This window comes from Chiloscyllium plagiosum, unplaced genomic scaffold (assembly GCF_037043375.1).
Source record: "Chiloscyllium plagiosum isolate Xiang-an unplaced genomic scaffold, Cpla_swu_hap1 HiC_scaffold_7, whole genome shotgun sequence".
NCBI classification, from domain to species: Eukaryota; Metazoa; Chordata; class Chondrichthyes; order Orectolobiformes; family Hemiscylliidae; genus Chiloscyllium; species Chiloscyllium plagiosum.
The window spans coordinates 64,204,519-64,228,301 of NW_028270145.1; the positions used below are offsets into that span (position 1 = coordinate 64,204,519).

The 23,783-nt window shown below is 44.1% G+C and overlaps 1 protein-coding gene and 1 pseudogene across 1 annotated transcript in view; both read left to right on the forward strand.

The window, feature by feature from the left end:
* Window positions 1–2,311: 2,311 nt before the first annotated feature.
* The window catches only part of LOC122551620 (protein TANC1), a 152,378-nt gene continuing 130,906 nt past the window's right edge, over window positions 2,312–23,783 (forward strand). The window contains exons 1-3 of the mRNA XM_087988566.1: window positions 2,312–2,423; window positions 10,735–10,809; window positions 13,085–13,270. Coding sequence (XP_087844692.1) covers window positions 2,312–2,423; window positions 10,735–10,809; window positions 13,085–13,270 — 373 coding nt within the window. The remainder of the gene's footprint in view (window positions 2,424–10,734; window positions 10,810–13,084; window positions 13,271–23,783) is intronic.
* On the forward strand, window positions 2,715–6,773 carry LOC148149629 (uncharacterized; annotated as a pseudogene).

Below are 23,783 nucleotides of genomic sequence, written 5' to 3' on the forward strand. Positions count from 1 at the left end.
CATACCTTGGTGTATATGATGGGGAGAAGAATTGGTAAGTGTGGCAAGAGGGTTAAATTAGCTGCAAAGCCAATAACCGGTCTTGAGATTGTGAATGCACTGCTCACAGATCAGGAGTTTGGATTTATAGATGATTCCACATTACCTGATCCCTCATAATATGTTCTGTACCTCTCTTTTCAAAATGCATATCCCTTTAAGGGCTGGAGATAACTTGCCAACTGGAACTGTTTAAAGCTGTATGAGGGGTACAGCTGCCATTAGTAGTGTACCTTTGTACTCAAGTGAGACCTGATCGTAGAACTTGATCAAACATCATGCCACCACCAAATACTGAGTGCCACTTATAATTGCCTAACATGCTATTTATGAAAATTGTGCCAGTAATCTATAATTTTCTTGTGTCCATCAAAGTGAAGAATATTAATGGAAGGCAATCATTTATGGCATGGAAGAATGCCATTTGGCTCATTGAATGATCTTGTTTCAGTTACTTGGTATGCAAATCCTGTTCTGCCAGATGAGATGTAGCATGATGTGATAGAGTACAAAATTTCATTGTGTTTCAGCCTTCTGTTCAGATTACCCTGTTCAGAACACCCTTACTGTTCTGCAGTAAGGGTGACACTTGTACATTTTTACTTTTCAAATGTTAGCATTCCGTGGCTTCTCAATGAGATTGCACATTAGTGACGTAAAGACAAGCTAATGATGCAGATCTGTACCCAGACAAATCCGGGTTTAGATCTGAGAATTCAGTTAGCAATTGTTTGTTCTCTAAGTTAAGGTTTCCGATGATCAGCCTACATTTCTAGCAAATTAATGGTGCAAATTATATTCAAGATGAAAAATGGAGAATAAAGTTTTGTGGTGGTGTATATTTCTAACAAGGCAATAGCTTTTGAGCTTGTACAGAGGATTCTCTGAAATCTATTGACTTTTTGGGCTTGCACCTTTTTTAATGATGTTTGTTGAGCTTAGCACAGGAACACTTGCAAATCTTAATTTCAAGCAAATATTCTATTGCTAGAAGTAATTAACTACTCTTGAAATTAAAACTGATGAATGCAAATCCCAGTTGCAAGATTAGATTATCCGTGACTACTTACATTGTTAATTAGATCGTAAATAAACCCTGTGCACTGCAGAGACTTCAACCACACTAAGTTTGTTACAATGACTAGCCTTTTTGGGATGGAAAATAAAATGCCCATAATCAGTTACGAGCACAAATAAGGAGCATAATTAGACCATTTGCCTCTGAGTCTGCTCGATCATTCAAGAAGATCACGGCTGATTTGACTTTCATCTCAACTCCACATTCCTGCGTACCCCTGATGGTCTTTTATCCCTTTGGTAATCAAGAAGCTATTTGTCTCTGTCCTAAAAATATTTAACTATTCTGAATCCAATGCTTTTGAGGAAGGGAATTCCAAAGACCCTCGACCCTCAAATTCGTTTTCCTCATCTCTGCCTAAAATGGGTGACCCCTTTATTTTTAAACCATAATTCCTCATTCTAGATTTTCCCACAAAAGGAAACATCCTTTCCACATCCTCTCAGTCAAGTCCCCTCAGGCAATCTACTCATTCCAGGTAATGGAACATACACCAAATAGACAGACTTTCTAGATGGTGCTTTTGACTGTCAATCTTAATCACTCTGTTGACAGATCTAATGAACGTGATTGTTGTGTGTTTATGAACTTGTTACATGTTTGTGATGACTTGTAACATTTCCAAGTTCACCTGACCTACCAAAGGGCTCATTACCTCCCCTAAAGGTGCCCCACTGGTAATTCAATGGATCCACAAAATTCTGATAGGCTGTTACTAAGCTGATCTGCACATTTTAAGGTGCACACTTCCAAAATATACTTCAGGTAAAGCAGCTGACGACTTAAAGGCTCATTGTGTCAGTAAATGTGTGTTAGAGTCAGATAAGCTTTCCCTGTTCCCATCACAGTGAAAATAGGGCAAGACTTATGATTTTTGGGCTGTTCCACTATTACCAATGTGGAAACGCTCCCCATCATAGTGAAATCTGGACTCACAGATGCAATTTTTGCTGAAGCTATAGCTAAATACTTAAAATTCAAGTTTATTTATCAGTGTAAAGAATACTGTAGATTGGTCTTATGATGGTGAAACAACTTAATCACTTTGTGAACAAAGATTATTACTTTAAATGTATATTTCTCAAATAGATTAACTTGGTTAAAATGAAGTTTATATTTGTTAATGGTGATATTACTGTTTCCAGAAGGTACTGAAAAATCTGGCAATATCAAATTGTGATTCTTGTACAGGTAATGTTACCTTTACTATTGCAGACTAACGAGGGAGTTGTGAAAACGTGTGCAATGTTCAAAGCTGTTCTGAAGAAAAGTCGTGAAGGTGGAAGAGGGAGCAAGAAAGAGATTGGTATGTAGGGGAATATATTTTAATTAGGAATGCACACTTCTTAATTACTAGAACTCACCTGATTTTTCTCTTTTTATGTTTATCATTTTTGGGTTGGAGCTGTGAACTGAGAGCTGAAGGTGAGCTTTGAATTGTGAACAGCAGCTTGTTTTCTTCAACAAATAATTTTTTTCTTGAGGCTAGGCCTGGAGGTGATTGCTGGTTGACTGTTGAAAAGAGTGCTATATAGACAGTTTGACTCCAGAGGAGCATTATATTCAAGCAGATGGAAGATATTTGAATGGTAACAGTATGGATAGTGAAGGTGGCGTTTTGGTATGCTTTCCTTCATTGGTCAGAGTACAGGAGTTGGGAGGTCATGTTGCGGCTGTACAGGACACTGGTTCGGCCACTGTTGGAATATTACTTGCAATTCTGGTTTCCTCCCTATCGGAAAGGTGTTGTGAAACTTGAAAAGGTTCAGAAAAGATTTACAAGGGTGTTGCCAGAGTTGGAGGATTTGAGCTATGGGGAGAGGCTGAATAAGCTAGGACTGTTAGAATAGATTAGATTTGCTACAGTGCGGAAACAGGCCCTTTGGTCCAACCAGTCCACACTGACCCTCCGAAGAGTGACCCTCCGAAGAGTAATCCACCCAGACCCAATATAGTTTTCCCTGGAATGTCGGAGGTTGAGGGGTGACCTTATAGAGGTTTATAAAATCATGAGGGGGATGGATAGGATAAATAGACAAAGTCTTTTCCCTGGGGATAGGGGGAGTCCAGAACTAGAGGACATTGGTTTAGGATGAGAGGGGAAAGATATAAAAGAGACCTACAGGGCAACGTTTTCACGCAGAGGGTGGTACGCGTATGGAATGAGCTGCCAGAGGAAGTGGTGGAGGCTGGTACAATTGCAACATTTAAGAGGCATTTGGATGGGTATGTGAACAGGAAGGGTTTGGAGGGATGTGGGCTGGGTCTGGCAGGTGGGACTAGATTGGGTTGGGATATCTGATCGCCATGGACAGGTTGGACCAAAGGGTCTGTTACCCTGCTGTACATCTCCATGACTCCTTGACTTATTCCTTTATTGTGTCAGATTATTTGTCTTTGATAGTGGAGGACTAGAATCAAAGAAGTTTAAGTTTAAATCTTGCATGTTAATTAGATTAACATGTGGTTTACCTTTGCTCTGCGAAAGCTACTGTATTATTATGAAATTATTCAATCTTTTATTTCAGCTAGAAACCTGGTGTCTGCTATTGGTTATTCAAAAAATCTGGATGGTGCCATTGTGGTTAATTTTGACAGTTATTGAGCATTTTAGTTTTACAGGGTTAGAGAGGCTATTTGATTTGCTTGCCTTTTTCCATGTTATAACATAATGGTTTAAGTAGAAAATGCGAGGAAGTGAAACTATTTTAAAGCATAGTTCCTGCTTAAGTTTTCTGATAGAAGTTTACAAAATTATGCGAGTCATGCATAGAGTGGTGAGTAGAAGTTTTTATTCCCACAGTAGCAATGTTAATTACTAGGGAACAAAGGGTTAAGGTAAATGGGGAGAAGTTTAGGGGAGGTGTGAGAGGCAAGTTTTTTTTTAAAACACAGGGCAGAAAGTACTTGCCAGTGGAGTTGGATACAATAAGTGTTCAGGAGGTACCTTGAAAGATATATGAAAAGACACACAATGGAGGAATATGGACCATGTAAAGGCAAAATGATTTAATTTAGAAAGGGCATAGTGTGTCAGTGTGGCCTTGGTGTGCCAAAGGTTTGATTCTGTGCTGGACTGTTATTTGTTTAAATATGCTGCCAAGTAGAAAATTAATTTCAAAACTTATGCATAATGTTACACTCTATAGTATCCATCGTTCTTTATTTGTTTCTCTTCTCCCAATATAGTCCCCTGTGCACACTCTTTAATCCCTATTTTGAAGATTTCCCCCTTTCCTCAATGCTATTTGACCTCATTATAAGCTCGACTGATTTCAAGATTTTTGATTACATCCATTGGCATTTCACTTTGGTCCAGCATAGGGTTAGTACAACATCCTCGAGTACGATATCAATATGTTCAATCCCTTAATCTGAAACTTCTACATCAAGACACACAGCCTCCTTCAACACCAACACATGATATGTAAAGACTTTGTAATATTCCCTATTCTTTTCCTTTAGGTTAGTAATTTTGTCATGAAAAAGGTGATGGTGGTTGGAAATTCTGGCATCCTCTGGCAACGCCACCAATTGACCCACCTAAATTTCATAAGTAACATCTCCTTGCTGGCCATAGAATTGTATGGAATCAAAGACGTGATCATCAGTTTTGACTATAGCAGTGCCAAGGTTGTTCTATGCATCCAATTTGAGAAAGTCATGAAAGTGAAGACTGGATAGCAAACAAGATCTTTTCATCACCATTGGGCGACAGAACTAAGAAGCAACATCTCCAGGAAGAGTGATGTAAAATTCAACATTCTGACTGGAATTGGCAAAGCAGTATAAATGTTTGAGCAACTCTGCACATTTTTGGTATCCAACACCACCAATGTGGCATGAACTGCAAATCTGCATATCCGTTGTAGGACCTGTAATCTATGCCAGTAAAGCATGAAATACAACAGCCAATGTGTCACATAATCAGACATCTTCCAATAGAATTGTCTACATAATATCCTGGGCATCACTTGGAGAGACAGCAATGCCAGTCAAGTGCTACACAGGACTGGTCAGGGGTGACTAAGATATCGAGAGAAAAAAGAGACAGACAACTGAAAAGACTGATAGAGAATTCAGGAGGCAAAATAAGTGTCCTGTCAGAATGGAAGTCAAATGAATGCTAACAGGTAGGAAAAGAAGATCTGGAGAAGTATGTTTAAGGTGGATCTTCAAGAGCGGACTTCACCATAAGAAATTGTCTCTATTTGAAGATAGTGCCATGTCTCATTGGATAGGGTGCTGAAAATCAAGTCTTTCATTTCCCAGAGTTGTCTCAATAGTTGAAGACTTTATCAAAGTGTATAAAATTCCACAATTCACTGGTCTCTTTAGACCCAAGTTGATAGAAAGCATGGGCTAAGTTTCTGTACATGACACAATTTTTTTTACAAATAAATAGGTCCTACCACAGCTAAACAACGACAAAACAACAAAACTATGCACACATAGATAAATGCAGACAGACAAAACAAAATTGTGTTATGGGTGGAGAAATCACTTTCTGCAGGATCAATGCCCATCTTGTTCACACTTTTTAAAATACTTAGAAGAAGTCTTAGTGTTTTTATATTTTTAGCTAATTTTTCCTCATACTTTTATTTTTCCTTCTATCAATCTTTCAGTCATTATTTCTTGAAAATATTACCACTTTTCTGAACTGCTATCTGCTTTTTTTTCCAGTTTTGGTAGTGTCTTCAATTCTACAGTACCTATTCCTAATTAACTTCCAATATAGTAACATCCCATAAACATTAAAAGGGTAAATTCAGACACCAATTCTTATATATAGTTCTCCAGTTGGTGAAGATAGGTAACTGCACCTCCTCCACAATAACACTTAACACTGGAGCCCCCCAAGGGTGCGTACTCATCCCCCCCCCCCCCGCTGTACTCCCTGTATACCCATGACTGTGTTGCTAAATTCCAAACGAATGTCATCTACAAGTTTACTGACGCAACGCTGTAGTGGGACGAATATCTAACAATGACTAGTCAAAATACAGACGGGAGAGAGAGGTTTTGGTGACATGGTACCATGACAACACATTCTCTTTCAACATCGGCAAAGCTAAAGAACTGATTGTTGATTTCAGAAAGAAAAAAGGAGAACCCACTCCATCTACATCAACTGAACTGAGATTGAGAGGGCAGAAAGCATTAAGTTCCTTAGTGACGCTAACTGACAGCCATGTAGTTGTGATGGTCAACAAGGTGCAACAACGCCTCCTCTTCCTCTGTTGGCTTAGGAAATTTGATATGTCCATAAGGATCCTCACCAACTTCTACAGGTGCACCATTGAAAGCATACTATCTAGGTGCACAACAGCCTGGTATGGCAATTGCTCTGTCTGGGAGTGTAAAAAAAAAACTACAGAAAGTGGTGTCCACACCCCAGGCCATCATGGAAGCCAACCTTCCATCCATGGACTTCATTTGCACTACTTGCTGCCGCAAAAAGGCTGCCAACATCATTGTAGACCTGTTGCACCATGGTCATGATTTCGTACAACCTCTTCCATCAGGCAGAAGATACACAAGTCTGAACACGTACGAGCAGGTTCAGGAATAGCTTCTTCCCAACCATTATTAGACTGATGAATAAACTCTAGCCTCAAATAATGCTGATCTTGTTAATGCTGATCTTTACTAGTGCATGCTCTGCAATGTAACCTGTATACCTCTAAGTCTTTTTGATCTGTACATCCTTGCTTACTATGATTTGCCTGTGCTACTTGTAGGCAAAACTTTTACTGTACCTCAGTGCATGTGACAATAAATCAATCAAGCCAGAAGGTAACAACATCGAGACGTTTCAGAGAAAGTAGCAGCTAGAAATCATTTGCTGAAGCTTCCATCTCTTCTGGTATGCCAAACAGATTCTGACTAGAAAACCTGGTCTGTGAGAGCTAGCCACTCTTGTTCCATTGTTACAACAGTTTAAAAAAAACCTAAAGGCCGCCTAAGTTATTTACTTAAGCTGTTTTCAGTAGCCAGTTTGGCAGCTCTGCATTTACAACCTCTGTTCAAAAAAAGCCGAGGACGAAATAACTTTCTTAAAGTGACAGCATTGTAGCAATCTATCTGTGATTCTGTAATAACCTGTCAAACATTGGCAGATAGAATACATTGTGAGAGGATGTTTCGAAAAGCTGAACATTATTTAAATGGAGCAAGACTACAAAAAGCCACAGAGGGATTTGGGAGTCCTTGTAAGTGAATTACAAACTGGTGTCCAAGTTCTGATAATAGGGTAGGCATATGGAATGTTGATCTTTTCTTTCAAAGGGAATGGACTATGAAAGTAGGGAATTCTTGCTAAACCTATACAAGGCACTTGGAATACTATGAGGAGAAAGTGAGGGCTGCAGATGCTGGAGATCAGAGCTGAAAATGTGTTGCTGGAAAAGCGCAGTAGGTCAGGCAGCATCCAAGGAACAGGAGAATCAATGTTTCGGGCATAAGCTGAAGAAGGGCTTATGCCCGAAACGTCGATTCTCCTGTTCCTTGGATGCTGCCTGACCTGCTGCGCTTTTCCAGCAACAAATTTTCAACTTGGAATACTATGAATAATTTTGTTCCTCTTACCTAAGGAATGATATACTGGCATTTGAGGCAGTCCAGAAAAGATTCCCATAGTTAATTCTGGGTATGTAAGAGATTTTATAATGAGGAGCGGTTCAGTAGGTGGGGCCTTTAATCATTGGAGGTTTTGAAGAATGAGAAGTGATCAAATTGAAACAGGGTAGATGCTGAAGTTGTTTCCCCTTGTGCAAGTCTTGAATCTGAAGTCATCATCACAGAATAAGGTGTCACCCACTTCAAACACATGAGAAATCTTTCTCTCTTGGAAGGTAGTGAATGTGTGAACTTACTTATTCTGTGGACTAAGACTGCCATTTTGTGTAATCAGTAAGGGAATCTACAGTTGTGGGGAGAATTCAGGAAAGTGAAATTGAGTATTATCAGATCAGCCATGATCTTGTTCATTGGTGGAGCAGACTTGATCATCTTATTGGGTGACTTCTATAAAGTTGCAATAGTCCTAATGGACCATAGAGCTGCAATCTCATTAGGGAGAGATGATGGGAGGTGGTTTAACTTGAGGGTCACCATGCCTCAGGTGAAGGGAAGAGGTTAAGGAGGACAGACCTTCATGGTAACCTTAGTTGATGTTGAATCTATGCTATCGATGTTAGTCTCATTACAGACCAACTGTCCACCCAACTATTCTAGTGGGTACATAGATGTCTACTAAGGCTGATATGCCAGATGGCCCTGCTGCATATAGGACAGAATATTAAAACAATTGAGTTTTGTTTGAGTTTCTGGCTTGGATTTCACCTCCTTGTGTTTTCTCTCTGTCTCTAATGCATGTTTGCTATTCACGGAGGACGCATTTTATTTGTTTGCACCATGTGCAACAATCCTGACATCTTATCCCAGGACTGCAGTGTTTAAAGAAAAGGATCACCAATCTTCAGTAACTAAAAATGGGCCCTGCATACTAGCCTTCGTACCAATGCACATGTCCTGTGAAGGAATGACACAAAAGTTTCAATATTCTGGATTTACCTTTTACATTTTTTAACTATCTTAAACATCCTCAAATCACCTTTCATATGTTTCCAGGTTGCAAAGATTTTATTTTCAGTCTTTTCTTGTTGTTCAGACCTTTTGCTATTCTGTGCATTGTCTTCAGCATGTGTTTCATGTGTGTGCATTGTCAATTGAAACCAGATGCAGACTGCTGTGCGGCCTGCTGAATATAAGACTCAGGTGGCCTGACCCCAACAGTTTGGTCAGATGTTTCTTGACTTCGCAATTGTTCAGTTAGGTAGTTCAGTATTTTCATTAAAATCATAGAATGGTGTCATGTGGTTTATCATGGAATCCCCTACAGTGTGGAAACAGGCCATTTGACCCAACATGTCCACACTGGCCCTCTGAAGAGTAACTCACCCAGACTCATTTCTTTACTCTATTACTCTACATTTACCCCTGACTAATGCACCTAACCTACACATCTCTGAACACAATGGGCAATTTAGCATGGCCAGTTCACCTAACCTGCAAATGTTTGGATTGTGGGAGGAAACTGGAGCACCCAGAGGAAACCCACGGAGACACTGGGAGAATGTGCAAACTCCACACAGACAGCTACCCAAGGCTGGAATTGAACCAGAGTCCCTGGTGCTGTGAGGCAGCAGTGCTAACTGTGCCACTGGCATTCATCATTCCTTTGCATCTGTTGGATATTTCAAGTCTGTTAAACCTTTTTTAGCTTTATTCTCAACTATTTCAGCACCATTCAAGGAGTATGTGTGCTGCTGTTTTTGCTAGCTTTGGTTTCATCTACCATTTTTCTTTGCACTTGCACCTTTTACTTGGCTGCTTCTGCTGTGATTTTAATGCTGCTCTTAGCTGGGTGTTAATAATAAGTTTGACATCTTTGCTTTCAGTTTCCTAATCCAAATCATTTTAAATTTGAAACTGTGGTCACCATAATTCTGAGACCTGTTCAGTCCTTCCCATGCCCTCCTCGCCTGAAGTAACTATTAGAATACATGCTTTTTTTGTCTTCTTGTCATTATGACTCTAAACCTTCTCTCAAATCTTTCTCAATGCTAAATTTCATAGGAGAAAATGAGGACTGCAGGTACTGGAGTTCAGAGTCAAAGTGTGGTGTTGAAAAAGCACAGCAGGTCAGCCAGCATCCAAGGAGCAGGAGAGTCGACATTTTGGGCATAAACCCTGCAGTGCTTTTCCAATGCTACACTTATTGACACTGTAAATTTAATATCACCTACTCCTTGGGTGGTTATTCTCAGCCTTTTTAACGTGTTTAACCTTGGTCTCATTTATATCCGAGATATGGAATCTTGGAATCGTGCTTGGGATCTAAAGGTTTTGTTATTATTTAAGAATTATGTTGCTCACACTTTTTAAATTAAAACAAGCATTTGTAAGTATGGAAAATTATAACTAGTTGGAGAAAAAGGCCATCATTTAATTCTCATTTCTTTTAGCCTGATTTCAGAAACTTACAAGTTCTAAGATGGGATGACTTCAAGTACTCTGGCAATTTGTGTTAAAGCCCAGTTCCTAATAATGCATTAACTGAATGTACTATTCTGAAATTTGCCAGTGGCAATAGGAGGTGGCAAAGGTGATAGGCAGGAAATTAAACATTAGAAAAATGTCCCAAAGGATATACCTTACATTGAATCAGACTTGGTGTTTCATGGAGTCAAAGCAGTAGGCGAGGTTATTTGCAGATCCGTTGTGTTTTTTATCACTCTTCAGTTGACACAGTACTGTCCTTTTCTAATACTGCATTTACCGACTCAATCATGTGAAACAATGGATAATCCCAGTGAAGATTTTGTGTAGATTTTAATATTTAGATTTCTATTGCAAAAGCTGTTTAAAATCTCTCAATTCAACATTGTGACAAGGCAATAGATGTGTAACGTGGATTTGGCTCTATCCAAAAAGTAGTGAAAGCCTTAGGAATTTCATTTTGAATTTAAATCATGATTTGTATTATAATATGCAGTAATTTAATTCACTTTTTATATGTTTATTTTCCATTTAATTTTCTTATAAAACAGATGTGTACAAAATGGAGCAACAGAGAGCGAAACCACACCCCTCAATTGATGGTGTACAACAGTGGCAGAAGAAAGGTAAGTAATGCAATACACATTGAAATAGTCCATATCACAACTTAAAAATAAAGCTTAGTTTTGGATATTGCTTTTGTTTGAAAACTCAAGTGATGAACGTAAAGTTTACCCTGTAAGGTTCTGAATTCAGCAAAACTTGACTTGTTGCTGGATATTCTGCTATTCGTAAGACAAATATTGGATATTCACTCATCTTCATATATTCAGTCATTCCAATCATTTTAAATTCAACTTTGACCAAATTATCATCATGGGTGTTTGTCTAAATAACATGCAATAACTCTAAATGCACAATGACAAGCTCGATCCTGTTGATGTTACAAAGTTCTCTTTAGTAACACCTCGGAGCAAATTGTACCACAATTGGAAGAGCTGTCGCATGGATAAGCTAAATAACATTCTGGCATAGTCGTACTCACACAATTTCTGTAAGATATAATTCTATCAGACACGCTTATCAGCATTCTTGAGTAGTCCCGATCGTTGGTGGGATGCATTCAGTTCACTGTGGACATGAGAGTTTTAAAAAATACGGACTATAAGAAATCACAAAGCTATGTAACTAGTGACTATGGCAACTCAGCCCTTTTGATTCGACCAAGTCCTCCTGACTAAACTTTGGGGACTCTTGCCAAAATTGACTGACCTATGTCTCAGACTAGTCAAGCAATTGCCTTGTGTAGTCAAACTCATGGAATCATATTTTACAGACCATGGCCCCAACAATAGCAACACCATCTCTGGGTCTGCAATACACCAAAATCTTTGATACCCTTGCCTGACAAGAATCTATCTAGCATTTCGGGTGGAGTGACCCTTCCTCAGAACGGTTCTGAGGAAGGGTCGTTCAACCCAAAGCATTAACTCTGATTTCTTTCCACAGATTCTGCCAGACCTGTTGAGCTTTTCCAGTAATTTCTATTTTCTTGTCTATTTTTCAGCATCCGCAGTTCTTTCGGTTTTAAAAAATCTATCTACCTTTCTCTTCAAAATATTCAATGACGCAGCCTTCTGGCACAAGCAGTTTCAAAATAGCACAACTCAGGTTGAAAATATTCGCCTCATCTCAGTCCAAAATAGACAACCCCTAATTTTAAAATGATGCCCTTCAGTTCCAGACTTGCCTATAAGAGGAAACTTCTTTCCATATCCACTTTCGCAAGGCCATTCAAGTTCTTCTATTTTTCCATGAAATCATCGCTCAAACTCTAGTGGAGAGAAACCCAGCTTATCCAAACCTATCCTCATAAGACAAGCCACTCTTCTAGGTATCAAACTAATAAACCTTTTCTGGTCCGCCTCCAAAGTATTTATATCCTTCTTTAAATAAGGTGACCAAAACTGCACACCATATTCCAGATGTCTGTGTGAAGTTTGCACATTGTCCCAGTGTCTGCGTGGGGTTTCTTCAGATGCTCCGGTTTCCTCCCACAGTCCAAATGATGTGCAGGTTAGGTGGATTGGCCATGCTAAATTGCCCATTGTGTCCAGGAGTGTGCAGACTAGGCGGGTTAGCCATGGGAAATGCAGGGTTACAGGGATAGGGTAGGGGACGTGTTTGGGTGGGATATTCTTCAGATGGCTGGTGTGGGCTCGATGGGCCAAATGGCTTGCTTCCCTGCTGTTGGGATTCTCTGTAGTCTCATCAATTTCCTAATACTGCAGCGTAATACCTTTACTTTTATGTTCATTTCCTCTCTCAATAAAGGATAGCATCCCATTGCCTTTCTTGACTTTGTACTGTACCTGCATATTAACTACTTGTGATTCATGTATTAGAACACCTGAATTCCTCCGTGCCTTGGATTTCTGCAGTTATTTCCATTTAACTAATAATAAACTTTTTTATTCTTCCAGCAAAAGTAAACCACTTCACACATTTCCCACATTATTCTTTATCTGCCAGAAATGTGCCCACTCAATCACCCTATGTAATCTTTCTGCAAGCCCCTTATATCTTTATTCACAATGTTGTTTGCTACCTCTCCATCATGTAAAGTTGAAACTAGACCAAATAGAGTAGTAAAATTAGGAATCACTTTTCTTCACAAATAGTTGTTTCTGCTATTCTGTAACCTCCTTTGCCATCTCACCCTCCACAATGTCTCCTAATTTTTGTCATCCGTTTTTCTCTTCTCTTTTTGTCCTCCTTCACCATTTCTAGCTTATTTTTGGACATAATGATGTTGACTCATCCTATACCTGTTATATTGATAGTCTGCTATCATCCTTGATTCTTAGCAAATGGTTATTGTACACTATTTATTTTCAACAGGAGACTTTTATACTGATCGTTCTGGGCAAGTTGGGATGTCAGATCATGCTTCTGGCCAGTTTTCCATTCAAGAGGATATGTGCAAAATGAACATGTCTAAAGGAGTGTCCATGTCACTTCCATCCTCCCCACTGTTGCCACGCCAGTCGCTAAGTATGCATGCATGGACAGGCAAAAGGTCTCCAGGTATAAATGACAAATAACAGAGCAGTTGCTTACTTTTCAATAGCTGTAGAGCTACTGAATTTAGAGCTCAGTGTTTTCCTTTAACAAATGTTATTCCTGATTTTTTTTTTTGGTGTTAGACCTTACATTTTGACTTCTGTTCCATTTTCTTCTATTTCTTCTGAGCATTATGTACTTGCCGTTGAAACTGTATATCACTGCTGATTCTTCAAATGAAAATCAGCTATTTTAGACACTGCCTTGTATTTTATTAATGTTCATGAGTCGTACTTTCTCCTTAAACATTCATGTCGTCTTTAGTTTGAGACTTTTAGCACAATATATTCAAGGGCATTGGTGTTTCTTAAAAACTTCTGAAAATTATATTTGTTTTCCAAAAGCAACACTTATACATGTACAGAGACTGTTGTAGAGCAACCATGATCAAAACAAATTTGTGATTTCTATTCATACAAGGTAACACCGTACCTTAGTAGAGATGAGGCATTGAGAAGGAGAGAGTCGTTCATCGTAATCTCAGATCGTGCTGGAAGTGAACCCGTGTTGTTGGCATCACTCTGCATCATAAACAGGCTATCTAGCCAACTGAGCTAACTGATATTGATGTGTAAAAATAAATAAAGTGTGAAGAGTAGGGGTGGGTGATTTTAAAAAAAAAGGTGGCAGGCTGATTGATGTATTGCTGCAGCAGTGAGTGGGAGCGGCTGGGTGTTATGATGGTCCAGATTGAATGCATGTAGCAAATGTTTACAGCTTGAGTAACCTCTGATCTGGTTTATGGATAATTACCAAGAAAAAGATAAGAGAATTTAAGTAAATTGAAGATAATTGTAAAGGAATGAGGACAGAGTGGACTGAGAACCAAGTTTAGCATATGAACGTTTGATGAACATGGCAGATGTTTAAGAAAAGAAATCATGATGTACAGCAAAGATATATTCTAATAAGGAAAGTGAATACTCGGAAGGAGATAAACTTACTATGGTTAACCAAGACAGATGATGATAGTATCAAATTGAAAGAAAAAAAGTATATAATGAGGTCAAGGTTAGTGTAAACCAGAGGACTGTTAAAATTTTAAAAGCCAACAAAGGATGACAAGAAAGAGTTGAGGGAGAAATCAACTGAGGGCATATGAGCAAGTAATATAAAAATGAACAGTATATAACTTAAAAAAAGGAAAGTGAGAGGCCTAAATGAACATATGTTCTTTCTAGAACAAGGCTGGGGAATAATAATGGAGAATCAGGAAATGACAGCAGTCGAATGAATATTTTGCATCAATCTTCACAGTAGACAAAACTAATAGCACTCAAAATACTAAATCAAAGGGTCAAATGTAGTGATATGAATGCAGTAGAATACTAGAGAAAATGTACTAGGAAAATTAATGGAGCTAAAGACCAATAATTGCTTTGGACCTTATGGATTGCCTCCTAAGATACTAAAGATTGTAGCTGTAGAGATAGTGGATGGATGTACTAATAGTAATGTTTCCAGTGTAATACCTTCATTCAAAAAAGGAGAGAGATCAAAAAAAACATAAGTAACTATAGGCCAGTTGATAGCTGATATGCCATTAGGAAAATGTTAGGATATATTGTAAAAGATGTAATAAGACACTTACATATACAGACTATAATCAAGTGGAGTCAAGATAGCTTCATCAAAAGGAAACCATGCCTGACAAATTTATTGGACTTCTTTTGAGGAGGTAAGAAGTCATATAGATAAAGGGGAAACCGTGGATGTAATTTTTTTAATGTTCAGAAGTCATTTGTTAGGATATTGCACATAAGGCCACTTGATAAGATGAGCCCATAATGTTGGGTGTGGAATGTTAGAATGGGTAGAGGACTGTTTAGCTAATAGATGGCAGAATTGGGATAAAGGGAGCAGTTTCACAGTGGCAATCTGTAACTACTAAAGTGCCATAGGGATCTGAACTAAGGCCATAATTATTTACAATATATGTGAATAACTTAGATGAGAATGTACTATCACCAAATTTGCAAATGACACACAAATAAGGTGACACAGTGGTTAGTAGTGCTGTCTCATAGCGCCAAGGACCCAGCTTTGTTTCTGGCCTTAGGCTAGAGTTTGCATGTTCTCCCTGTGTCTGTTTGAGTTTCTGCTGGGTGCTTTGGTTTCTTCCCATAGTCCAAAGATGTGCAGGTTAGGTGAATTAGTCATCCAAAATATCCTATGGTGTCCAGGGATGTATAGGCTAAGTGGGTTAGCCATGATAAATGCAGGCTTATGCAGATAGGTTGGGATAGGCTCCAGAGGACCAGTGCAAACTCGATGGGCCAAATGACTTTGTCTGCAGTGTAGGGATTCTATGTTTCTAGGTGACAAAGTAAGTGGTGAGGATAACACAATGCACAAAGGCATATAGACTGTTGAGGCACGGCTAAAGCCATGCTAGATGGAATGTATTGTTGGAAAATGTAAAGTTATGCAATTTGTTAGGAAGAACAGAAAAGCTGTATATTGTTTTGAAAGGGAATGCTCCAAGAAGGTGAAGCGAAGGGGGTCTTAGAGGTCCTTGTGCTTGAATTAAAGAGAAGAGCTACCATCCAAGTTCTGTGGGTAATAGGGAATCGTACAAAAATAAGGAAGGTTTGCCAAAACATTAGAAGGCACTAGTCATACCTGACTTTGAATACTGGGAAGAGATTTGGGCATTTTCTGTTAGGAAAGATACACTGGCTTTTGGGGACAGTCAGAGATAGTTCGCTCGATTGATCTCAGGTATGTAGGATTTCCTGGATTGGTCCGCTTGTTTGGGCTTGTACTCATTGAAGTTTAAAAGAATGAGAGGCAACCTTATTGAAACATTTTATTTTTGTGGAACTTGACAGGGTAGATGTGGAGAGCTTATTTCCCCTTTTGGGAGAGTCTCAGACCAGAGAGCACCGTATCAGAGTAAGAAGTTACCCATTTAAGACAATGAAGAATTTCTTCTCTGAGGGTTGTGAATGTGTCAAATTCCATTTCACACAGAACTGTGAAAGTTAGTTTGTTCAGTACATTGAAAACTGAGATAATCAGACCTTTTTTAAGGCGATGAAAGGGTATTGGGGGAAAAGGCAGGAAAGTATCTTAACAGTTTCACCATAACCGACTGACTGAATGGTGGAGTAGGTCATGGATGGAATGGCCAACTGGCCGTGTATATTATGGTTAAAACTGAGATGAGGAATTTAGTCTCTTGAAGGTCATGAATTTAGAAATTCTTTCCCCGAGAGAGCTGTGGATAGAAAATCTCGCGCTCTCTCGCGCTCTCTCGCGCTCTCTCGCGCTCTCTCGCGCTCTCTCGCGCTCTCTCGCGCTCTCTCGCGCTCTCTCGCGCTCTCTCGCGCTCTGTGTGTGTGTGTCTGCCTCTTTCCCCCCCCCCCACCCCCAATCTCTGTCTGTCTCTATCTCTCCTCTCCCCCCATCTGTCTATCCCTCTCTCTCCCCATCTCTCTCTCTTTCTGTCTGTCTCTATCTCTCCATCTTTGTGTGTGTCTCTGTTTCTCTCCCCCCGTCTCTCTCTCTCTCTCTCTCTCTCTCTCTCTCTCTCTCTCTCTCTCTATATATATGTCTGTTTCTCTGTCTCTCTCTCTCTCTCTCTTCATCTTTGTGTGTGTGTCTCTCTCACCATCTTTGTGTGTGTCTCGGTCGCTCGCCCCTCTGTCTTGAGCACCCCCGCGTCTCTCTCTCTCTCTCTCTCTCTCTCTCTCTCTCTCTCTGTCTCTCTCCCTGCCCTCCCCACCTCTCTGTCTCTCTCTATCCCTCTGTCTGACTCGCTCACGCCCGCCGGCTCCCCCCTCTCGTCTCTGAATCCCCTTCTCCCCCTGCCTCCTTTTGACTTTTTCTTAGCTACTAACATTTCTGATGGAGTCACCAAATGCAAAACAATAACTCTGCTTTCTTCCCGCAGATGCTGCCAGCCCTGCTGGGTTTCTGCAGCAATTTCTGTTTTTGCCAACCTGCTTAACCTCTGCTTGTAAGACACTGCCTCCATATCAGGGGTCATTCTCCTGAACTTTCCCTAAACTGCCTCCAATGAAACAATACACCACCTTAAATAAGAGGACCAAAACTCCTCCCAGTACTGGAGATGTGAGCTCATCAACACTTTGTCCAGTTGGAGTAAGGATTCCCTACTCTTATACTCCGACTCCCTTGAATTAAGGGCCAACATTTCGTTAGCCTTCCTGATTACTTGGTGCACCTGTATGCTAGCTTTCTGAGTTTCATGCACAAGTAACCCCCAAGTATCTTTGTGTTGCCTACTTCTGCAGCTTTTTCTATATTGAAATTTTTTGTTCTCCCTTTCAAAATGAACTTCACATTTTCCGACATAATACTCCATTCGCCGACTTTACACCGATCACTATCTGTCAATAAACTGTTTGCGAGTTTTGAGAACCTTCCAGCTCAGCAAGCAAACTTACATCCAGTAAGCTGTTTATATCCTGCTTGCAACTTGCCTTTCCATCTATTTTCATCATTGCAAATTTGGTTACAGTACATTTATTCTGTTCTCTAAGTAATTTACATAACTGTGAACAGTTGAAGTCCCAGCACTGATTATTGTAGAATTCATTTAGCCAATCTGAAAAATAATCCTATATCCCCACTAGCTATTTCCTGCCTATGAGCTAATTCTCTAACTATGCCTCTAACACCATGGGCTCTTATTTTATGTCTTAATCTTTTATGAGGTACCTCATTGAATGCCTTCTGGAAATCCTTAAATGACATATCTGCTCTTTGCCCTCAATCCACTCTGATTGAGACATACTCAAAAAAAAAACTCCTAGTCAGCCACAATTTCACTTTCATGAAGCAGTGCTAACTCTGCTTGATTAGGTTATGATTTTCCAACTGCTTTGCTATTACTTTCTTAATAATTGCTTGCAAAACTTTTCCAACAACAGATGTTAGGCCAGTCAGCCTTTACCCACTGTTATCGACCAGGCAAACCCTTAACATATAGTAAAAGATAGCCTCGACCCAAACTACTTATTTTAAAGGCAAGTGCCAGATGTGGCATTCTGGATGCAAATTGATTGGTCAAACTGTCGTATTTGAAGCAAAACATACTTTATTCATGAGCTATAGTTAAAATATAAACAAAAGAAAGAAAAAAATTTGAATGCTTAACAAAATAATAGTTTATTTAACTCCAGAATAGTAACTGTTCCAAAATAGTAACATCCCATGAGCTCATTCTTGGCAAAGGCAAGGTTTGTAAAATAGATTGTCAAATGCAGTTCTAGCAGCAGGAAGAGAACCTCCAGCTTTTAACTGAAACAGAGAGATAAAAACCAGTTTCCACATCCAGCTTCAAGACCCAGCAGCAACTACTACTAAAAAAGAGCTAAAAATCTTGGCTTTGGGGGAGCTTGCCCCAACTGTTTCAGGCTGCTTCTATTGTTTTAACCTTTTAAAAAAATCCCAAGGCCTCACAAGCTGTTTACTTTATTGGATTCAAATAGACAGCTTATCACCTCTATCTTAAAACTTCTCTCAAAACAAAAAGGATAAAGTACATCTCTTAAAGTGGCAGTTTTCCAATTCTCTGATACTTTTCCAGAGTTCAAGGATTTTTGGAAAAGTCCAATCAATGGATTCATTATTTCTGTAGCTACTACGTTTAAGGTCTTAGGATGCAAGCTAGGAGGGCCAATGTACTTATCTGCCTTTATCCCAAATAGTTTGTATAATACTATTTCAGTGATGGTTACGGTGCTTCATTCTTCCCCCATATTCATTACTTTTAACGGGATGTTCGCAGTATCTTCCACTGTAAAGTGCATTCAGAAGTGGACGCAATAGCGTATGCTGTGGTGGTTAGACTGAGAGTTTTAAAGTTGGTGTTTTTAGGATGGTGTAGAGAATATAGGTTGCAAGCAGTTTGCTTCAAACTTGTTCATTTACTTCTTAGATACAAGAGAGTTGTATACCAAAGATACCTAATCAGCCCTTGGATGCAAGGCTGATGTGATTCGCATTGGTGTGAAGATAGAAACTTTTCCCCTATCAAAACCAGAGATGCCTGAAAAGTCTGAGACAAGGGCCTTCAGCTGAGATCTTTGATACAGGAAGCAGTAAGAGATGAAAAATCTTTATGGTTCACAGTGCAGGGCTGTGGTGGAAGTTCAGTTCTGGATTCAACAGACCAGATTTACGAGGATTTCAGTGCATTTTGAAGAGTTGGTTAGCTTGTGCTGCGTGGAGAATCACCAGGAATAGTCTCTCCGTGAAAGATATTTATTTATTTAAAAGCTATTAGGTTTGGTTATTAAAGGAATGGAAGCTAGTTCTCAGAAGTTGAAAATCACTTTGTACTGGGTCCAGGAATATCAAATGTCTAATTATGTAAAGTATGCCCATGAAATGGATTTTTTTGGCTCCGTTAAAAGTAAAAGGGAAGCTTTCTATTCTGTAGTTTGAAATGTATCTTGCCGACAAAAAATAGTGTTTGTTTGGTAATACTTTTCGTGTGATTGTTACAATTGTTAAACACATTTTTTTAAAAGAAAGCGGGAAAAATAGTAGATCTGAACTTAGCCAGGTCATCTTTTGGAACTTTAAGGTCAAAAGTGGAATTGAACTGTGCTTCACTCATTGTTGACCTTTGGCAAAGCAAAACTGTTTAGAGAGAGAAAATGGATTTGTTGCTTTTTGCTAAAGAAACTGGTGGAAAACGTATTAAAACTACAGTTCGCCTAACAAAATTTGGACTGTTACTTACTGTTTTGCCACAGGTTGGGTACTGGTGCTGAAAGGAGACTCTCAAAAAGCCGACAGAAAAATATCTCTCGGGAAAGTAAAAATGCTTGCAGTTGGTGGAAATTTGCAAGAATGTATTCTCTTTTTCTCGCTCACTCTTGCTCGCTTGCTCTTTCACTCATTATCTTGCATTTGCTTTCTTGCATTCTCTCGCGCAGTCTCGCGCAGTCTCGCGCAGTCTCGCGCAGTCTCGCGCGCTCTCCCCGCGCTCTCCCCGCGCTCTCCCCGCGCTCTCCCCGCGCTCTCCCCGCGCTCTCCCCGCGCTCTCCCCGCGCTCTCCCCGCGCCTCCAACCTACCCTACTCCCCCGCTTTCTCCTGCTTTCTTGCCCCTCCCCACCCATCTAACCCCCATCTCCTCTCTCCCCCCCTCCCCTCTCTCCCCCCCTGTCCCCCCCTCCCCTCTCTCCCCCCCCCTCCCCTCTCCCCCTCCCCTCTCCCCCCCCCTCCCCTCTCTCCCCCCCCTCCCCCCCTCCCCTCTCTCCCCCCCCTCCCCTCTCTCCCCCCCCTCCCCTCTCTCCCCCCCCTCCCCTCTCTCCCCCCCCTCCCCTCTCTCCCCCCCCTCCCCTCTCTCCCCCCCTCCCCTCTCTCCCCCCCCTCCTCTCTCCCCCCCCTCCTCTCTCTCCCCCCCTCCTCTCTCTCCCCCCCTCCCCTCTCTCCCCCCCTCCCCTCTCTCCCCCCCTCCCCTCTCTCCCCCCCCTCCCCTCTCTCCCCCCCTCCCCTCTCTCCCCCCCTCCCCTCTCTCCCCCCCTCCCCTCTCTCCCCCCCTCCCCTCTCTCCCCCCCTCCCCTCTCTCCCCCCCTCCCCTCTCTCCCCCCCTCCCCTCTCTCCCCCCCCTCCCCTCTCTCCCCCCCTCCCCTCTCTCCCCCCCTCCCCTCTCTCCCCCCCTCCCCTCTCTCCCCCCCTCCCCTCTCACTCTCTTCTTACTCTCTCCTCTCCTCTCTCTCTCTCTCTCTCTCTCTCTCTCTCTCTCTCTCCTCTTACCCTTTCCTCTGTTTCGCTCGCTCGCTTTCTCTCTCTCTCTCCCCCCTCCCCGTCTGTCTCTTCCCCCCCCCTTCCCTGTCTCTCTCCCCCCCCGTCTCTCTTCTCCCCCCCCCCCCCGTCTCTCTCTCTCCCCCCCCCGTCTCTCTCTCCCCCCCCCGTCTCTCTCTCTCCCCCCCCCTGTCTCTCTCTCTCCCCCCCCTGTCTCTCTCTCTCTCCCCCCCGTCTCTCTCTCTCTTCCCCCCCCCAGTCTCTCTCTGCCCCCCCCAGTCTCTCTCTGCCCCCCCCAGTCTCTCTCTGCCCCCCCCCGTCTCTCTCTGCCCCCCCCCGTCTCTCTCTGCCCCCCCCCGTCTCTCTCTGCCCCCCCCCCGTCTCTCTCTGCCCCCCCCCGTCTCTCTCTGCCCCCCCCCCGTCTCTCTCTGCCCCCCCCCCCGTCTCTCTCTGCCCCCCCCCCCGTCTCTCTCTGCCCCCCCCGTCTCTCTCTGCCCCCCCCGTCTCTCTCTGCCCCCCCCGTCTCTCTCTGCCCCCCCCCGTCTCTCTCTGCCCCCCCCCGTCTCTCTCTGCCCCCCCCCGTCTCTCTCTCCCCCCCCCCCGTCTCTCTCTCCCCCCCCCCGTCTCTCTCTGCCCCCCCCCGTCTCTCTCTGCCCCCCCCCGTCTCTCTCTGCCCCCCCCCCGTCTCTCTCTGCCCCCCCCCGTCTCTCTCTGCCCCCCCCCGTCTCTCTCTGCCCCCCCCCGTCTCTCTCTGCCCCCCCCCGTCTCTCTCTGCCCCCCCCCGTCTCTCTCTGCCCCCCCCGTCTCTCTCTGCCCCCCCCGTCTCTCTCTGCCCCCCCCGTCTCTCTCTGCCCCCCCCCGTCTCTCTCTGCCCCCCCCGTCTCTCTCTGCCCCCCCCGTCTCTCTCTGCCCCCCCCCCCGTCTCTCTCTGCCCCCCCCGTCTCTCTCTGCCCCCCCCGTCTCTCTCTGCCCCCCCCGTCTCTCTCTGCCCCCCCCGTCTCTCTCTGCCCCCCCCGTCTCTCTCTGCCCCCCCCGTCTCTCTCTGCCCCCCCCGTCTCTCTCTGCCCCCCCCGTCTCTCTCTGCCCCCCCCGTCTCTCTCTGCCCCCCCCGTCTCTCTCTGCCCCCCCCCGTCTCTCTCTGCCCCCCCCCGTCTCTCTCTTTCCCCCCCCCCCGTCTCTCTTTCCCCCCCTCCCCCCCGTCTCTCTCTCTCTCCCCCCCCGTCTCTCTCTCTCTCCCCCCCCGTCTCTCTCTCTCCCCCCCCGTCTCTCTCTCTCTCCCCCCGCCGTCTCTCTCCCCCCCCGTCTCTCTTCCCCCCCCCCCGTCTCTCTCCCCCCCACCCCCCGTCTCTCCCCCCCACCCCCCGTCTCTCCCCCCCCCCCGTCTCTCCCCCCCCCCCCCCCCCCGTCTCTCTATCCCCCCCCGTCTCTCTCTCTCCCCCCCCGTCTCTCTCCCCCACCCCCCCCGTCTCTCTCCCCCCCCCCCGTCTCTCTCTCTCCCTCCCTCTCTGCCTGTCTCCCTCCCTCTCTGCCTGTCTCCCCCCCCCCTCTGCCTGTCTCCCCCCCCCCCTCTGCCTGTCTCCCCCCCCCCCTCTGCCTGTCTCCCCCCCCTCTCTGCCTGTCTCCCCCCCCCTCTCTGCCTGTCTCCCCCCCCCTCTCTGCCTGTCCCCCCCCCTCTCTGCCTGTCCCCCCCCCCTCTCTGCCTGTCTCCCCCCCCTCTCTGCCTGTCTCCCCCCCCCCTCTCTGCCTGTCTCCCCCCCCCCTCTCTGCCTGTCTCCCCCCCCCCTCTCTGCCTGTCTCCCCCCCCCCTCTGCCTGTCTCCCCCCCCCTCTCTGCCTGTCTTCCCCCCCCCTCTCTGCCTGTCTCCCCCCCCCCTCTCTGCCTGTCTTCCCCCCCCTCTCTGCCTGTCTTCCCCCCCCTCTCTGCCTGTCTCCCCCCCCCTCTCTGCCTGTCTCCCCCCCCCTCTCTGCCTGTCTCCCCCCCCCTCTCTGCCTGTCTCCCCCCCCTCTCTGCCTGTCTCCCCCCCCTCTCTGCCTGTCTCCCCCCCCTCTCTGCCTGTCTTCCCCCCCCCTCTCTGCCTGTCTTCCCCCCCCCCCTCTCTGCCTGTCTTCTCCCCCCTCTCTGCCTGTCTTCCCCCCCTCTCTGCCTGTCTTCCCCCCCCTCTCTGCCTGTCTTCCCCCCCCTCTCTGCCTGTCTCCCCCCCCCTCTCTGCCTGTCTCCCCCCCTCTCTGCCTGTCTCCCCCCCTCTGCCTGTCTCCCCCCCTCTCTGCCTGTCTCCCCCCCTCTCTGCCTATCTCCCCCCCTCTCTGCCTATCTCCCCCCCTCTCTGCCTGTCTCCCCCCCCCTCTCTGCCTGTCTCCCCCCCCTCTCTGCCTGTCTCCCCCCCCCTCTCTGCCTGTCTCCCCCCCCCCTCTCTGCCTGTCTCCCCCCCCCCTCTGCCTGTCTCCCCCCCCCTCTCTGCCTGTCTCCCCCCCCTCTCTGCCTGTCTCCCCCCCCCTCTCTGCCTGTCTCCCCCCCCCCCCTCTGCCTGTCTCCCCCCCCCCCCCCCGTCTGCCTGTCTTCTCCCCCTCTCTGCCTGTCTCCTCCCCCTCTCCCCGTACAAGGCAGTGCTCGAGAACTGAGTTTTGTTTGACTGCAGTGTTCCTACTGAAATTACTTAACAATTTTTAATCAGTTTAGGTACTGTGGTTTACTTGTATTTTGTGGACAGCACCTGAACTAAACTTTGATACTACCGAATACATGTTTATCCAC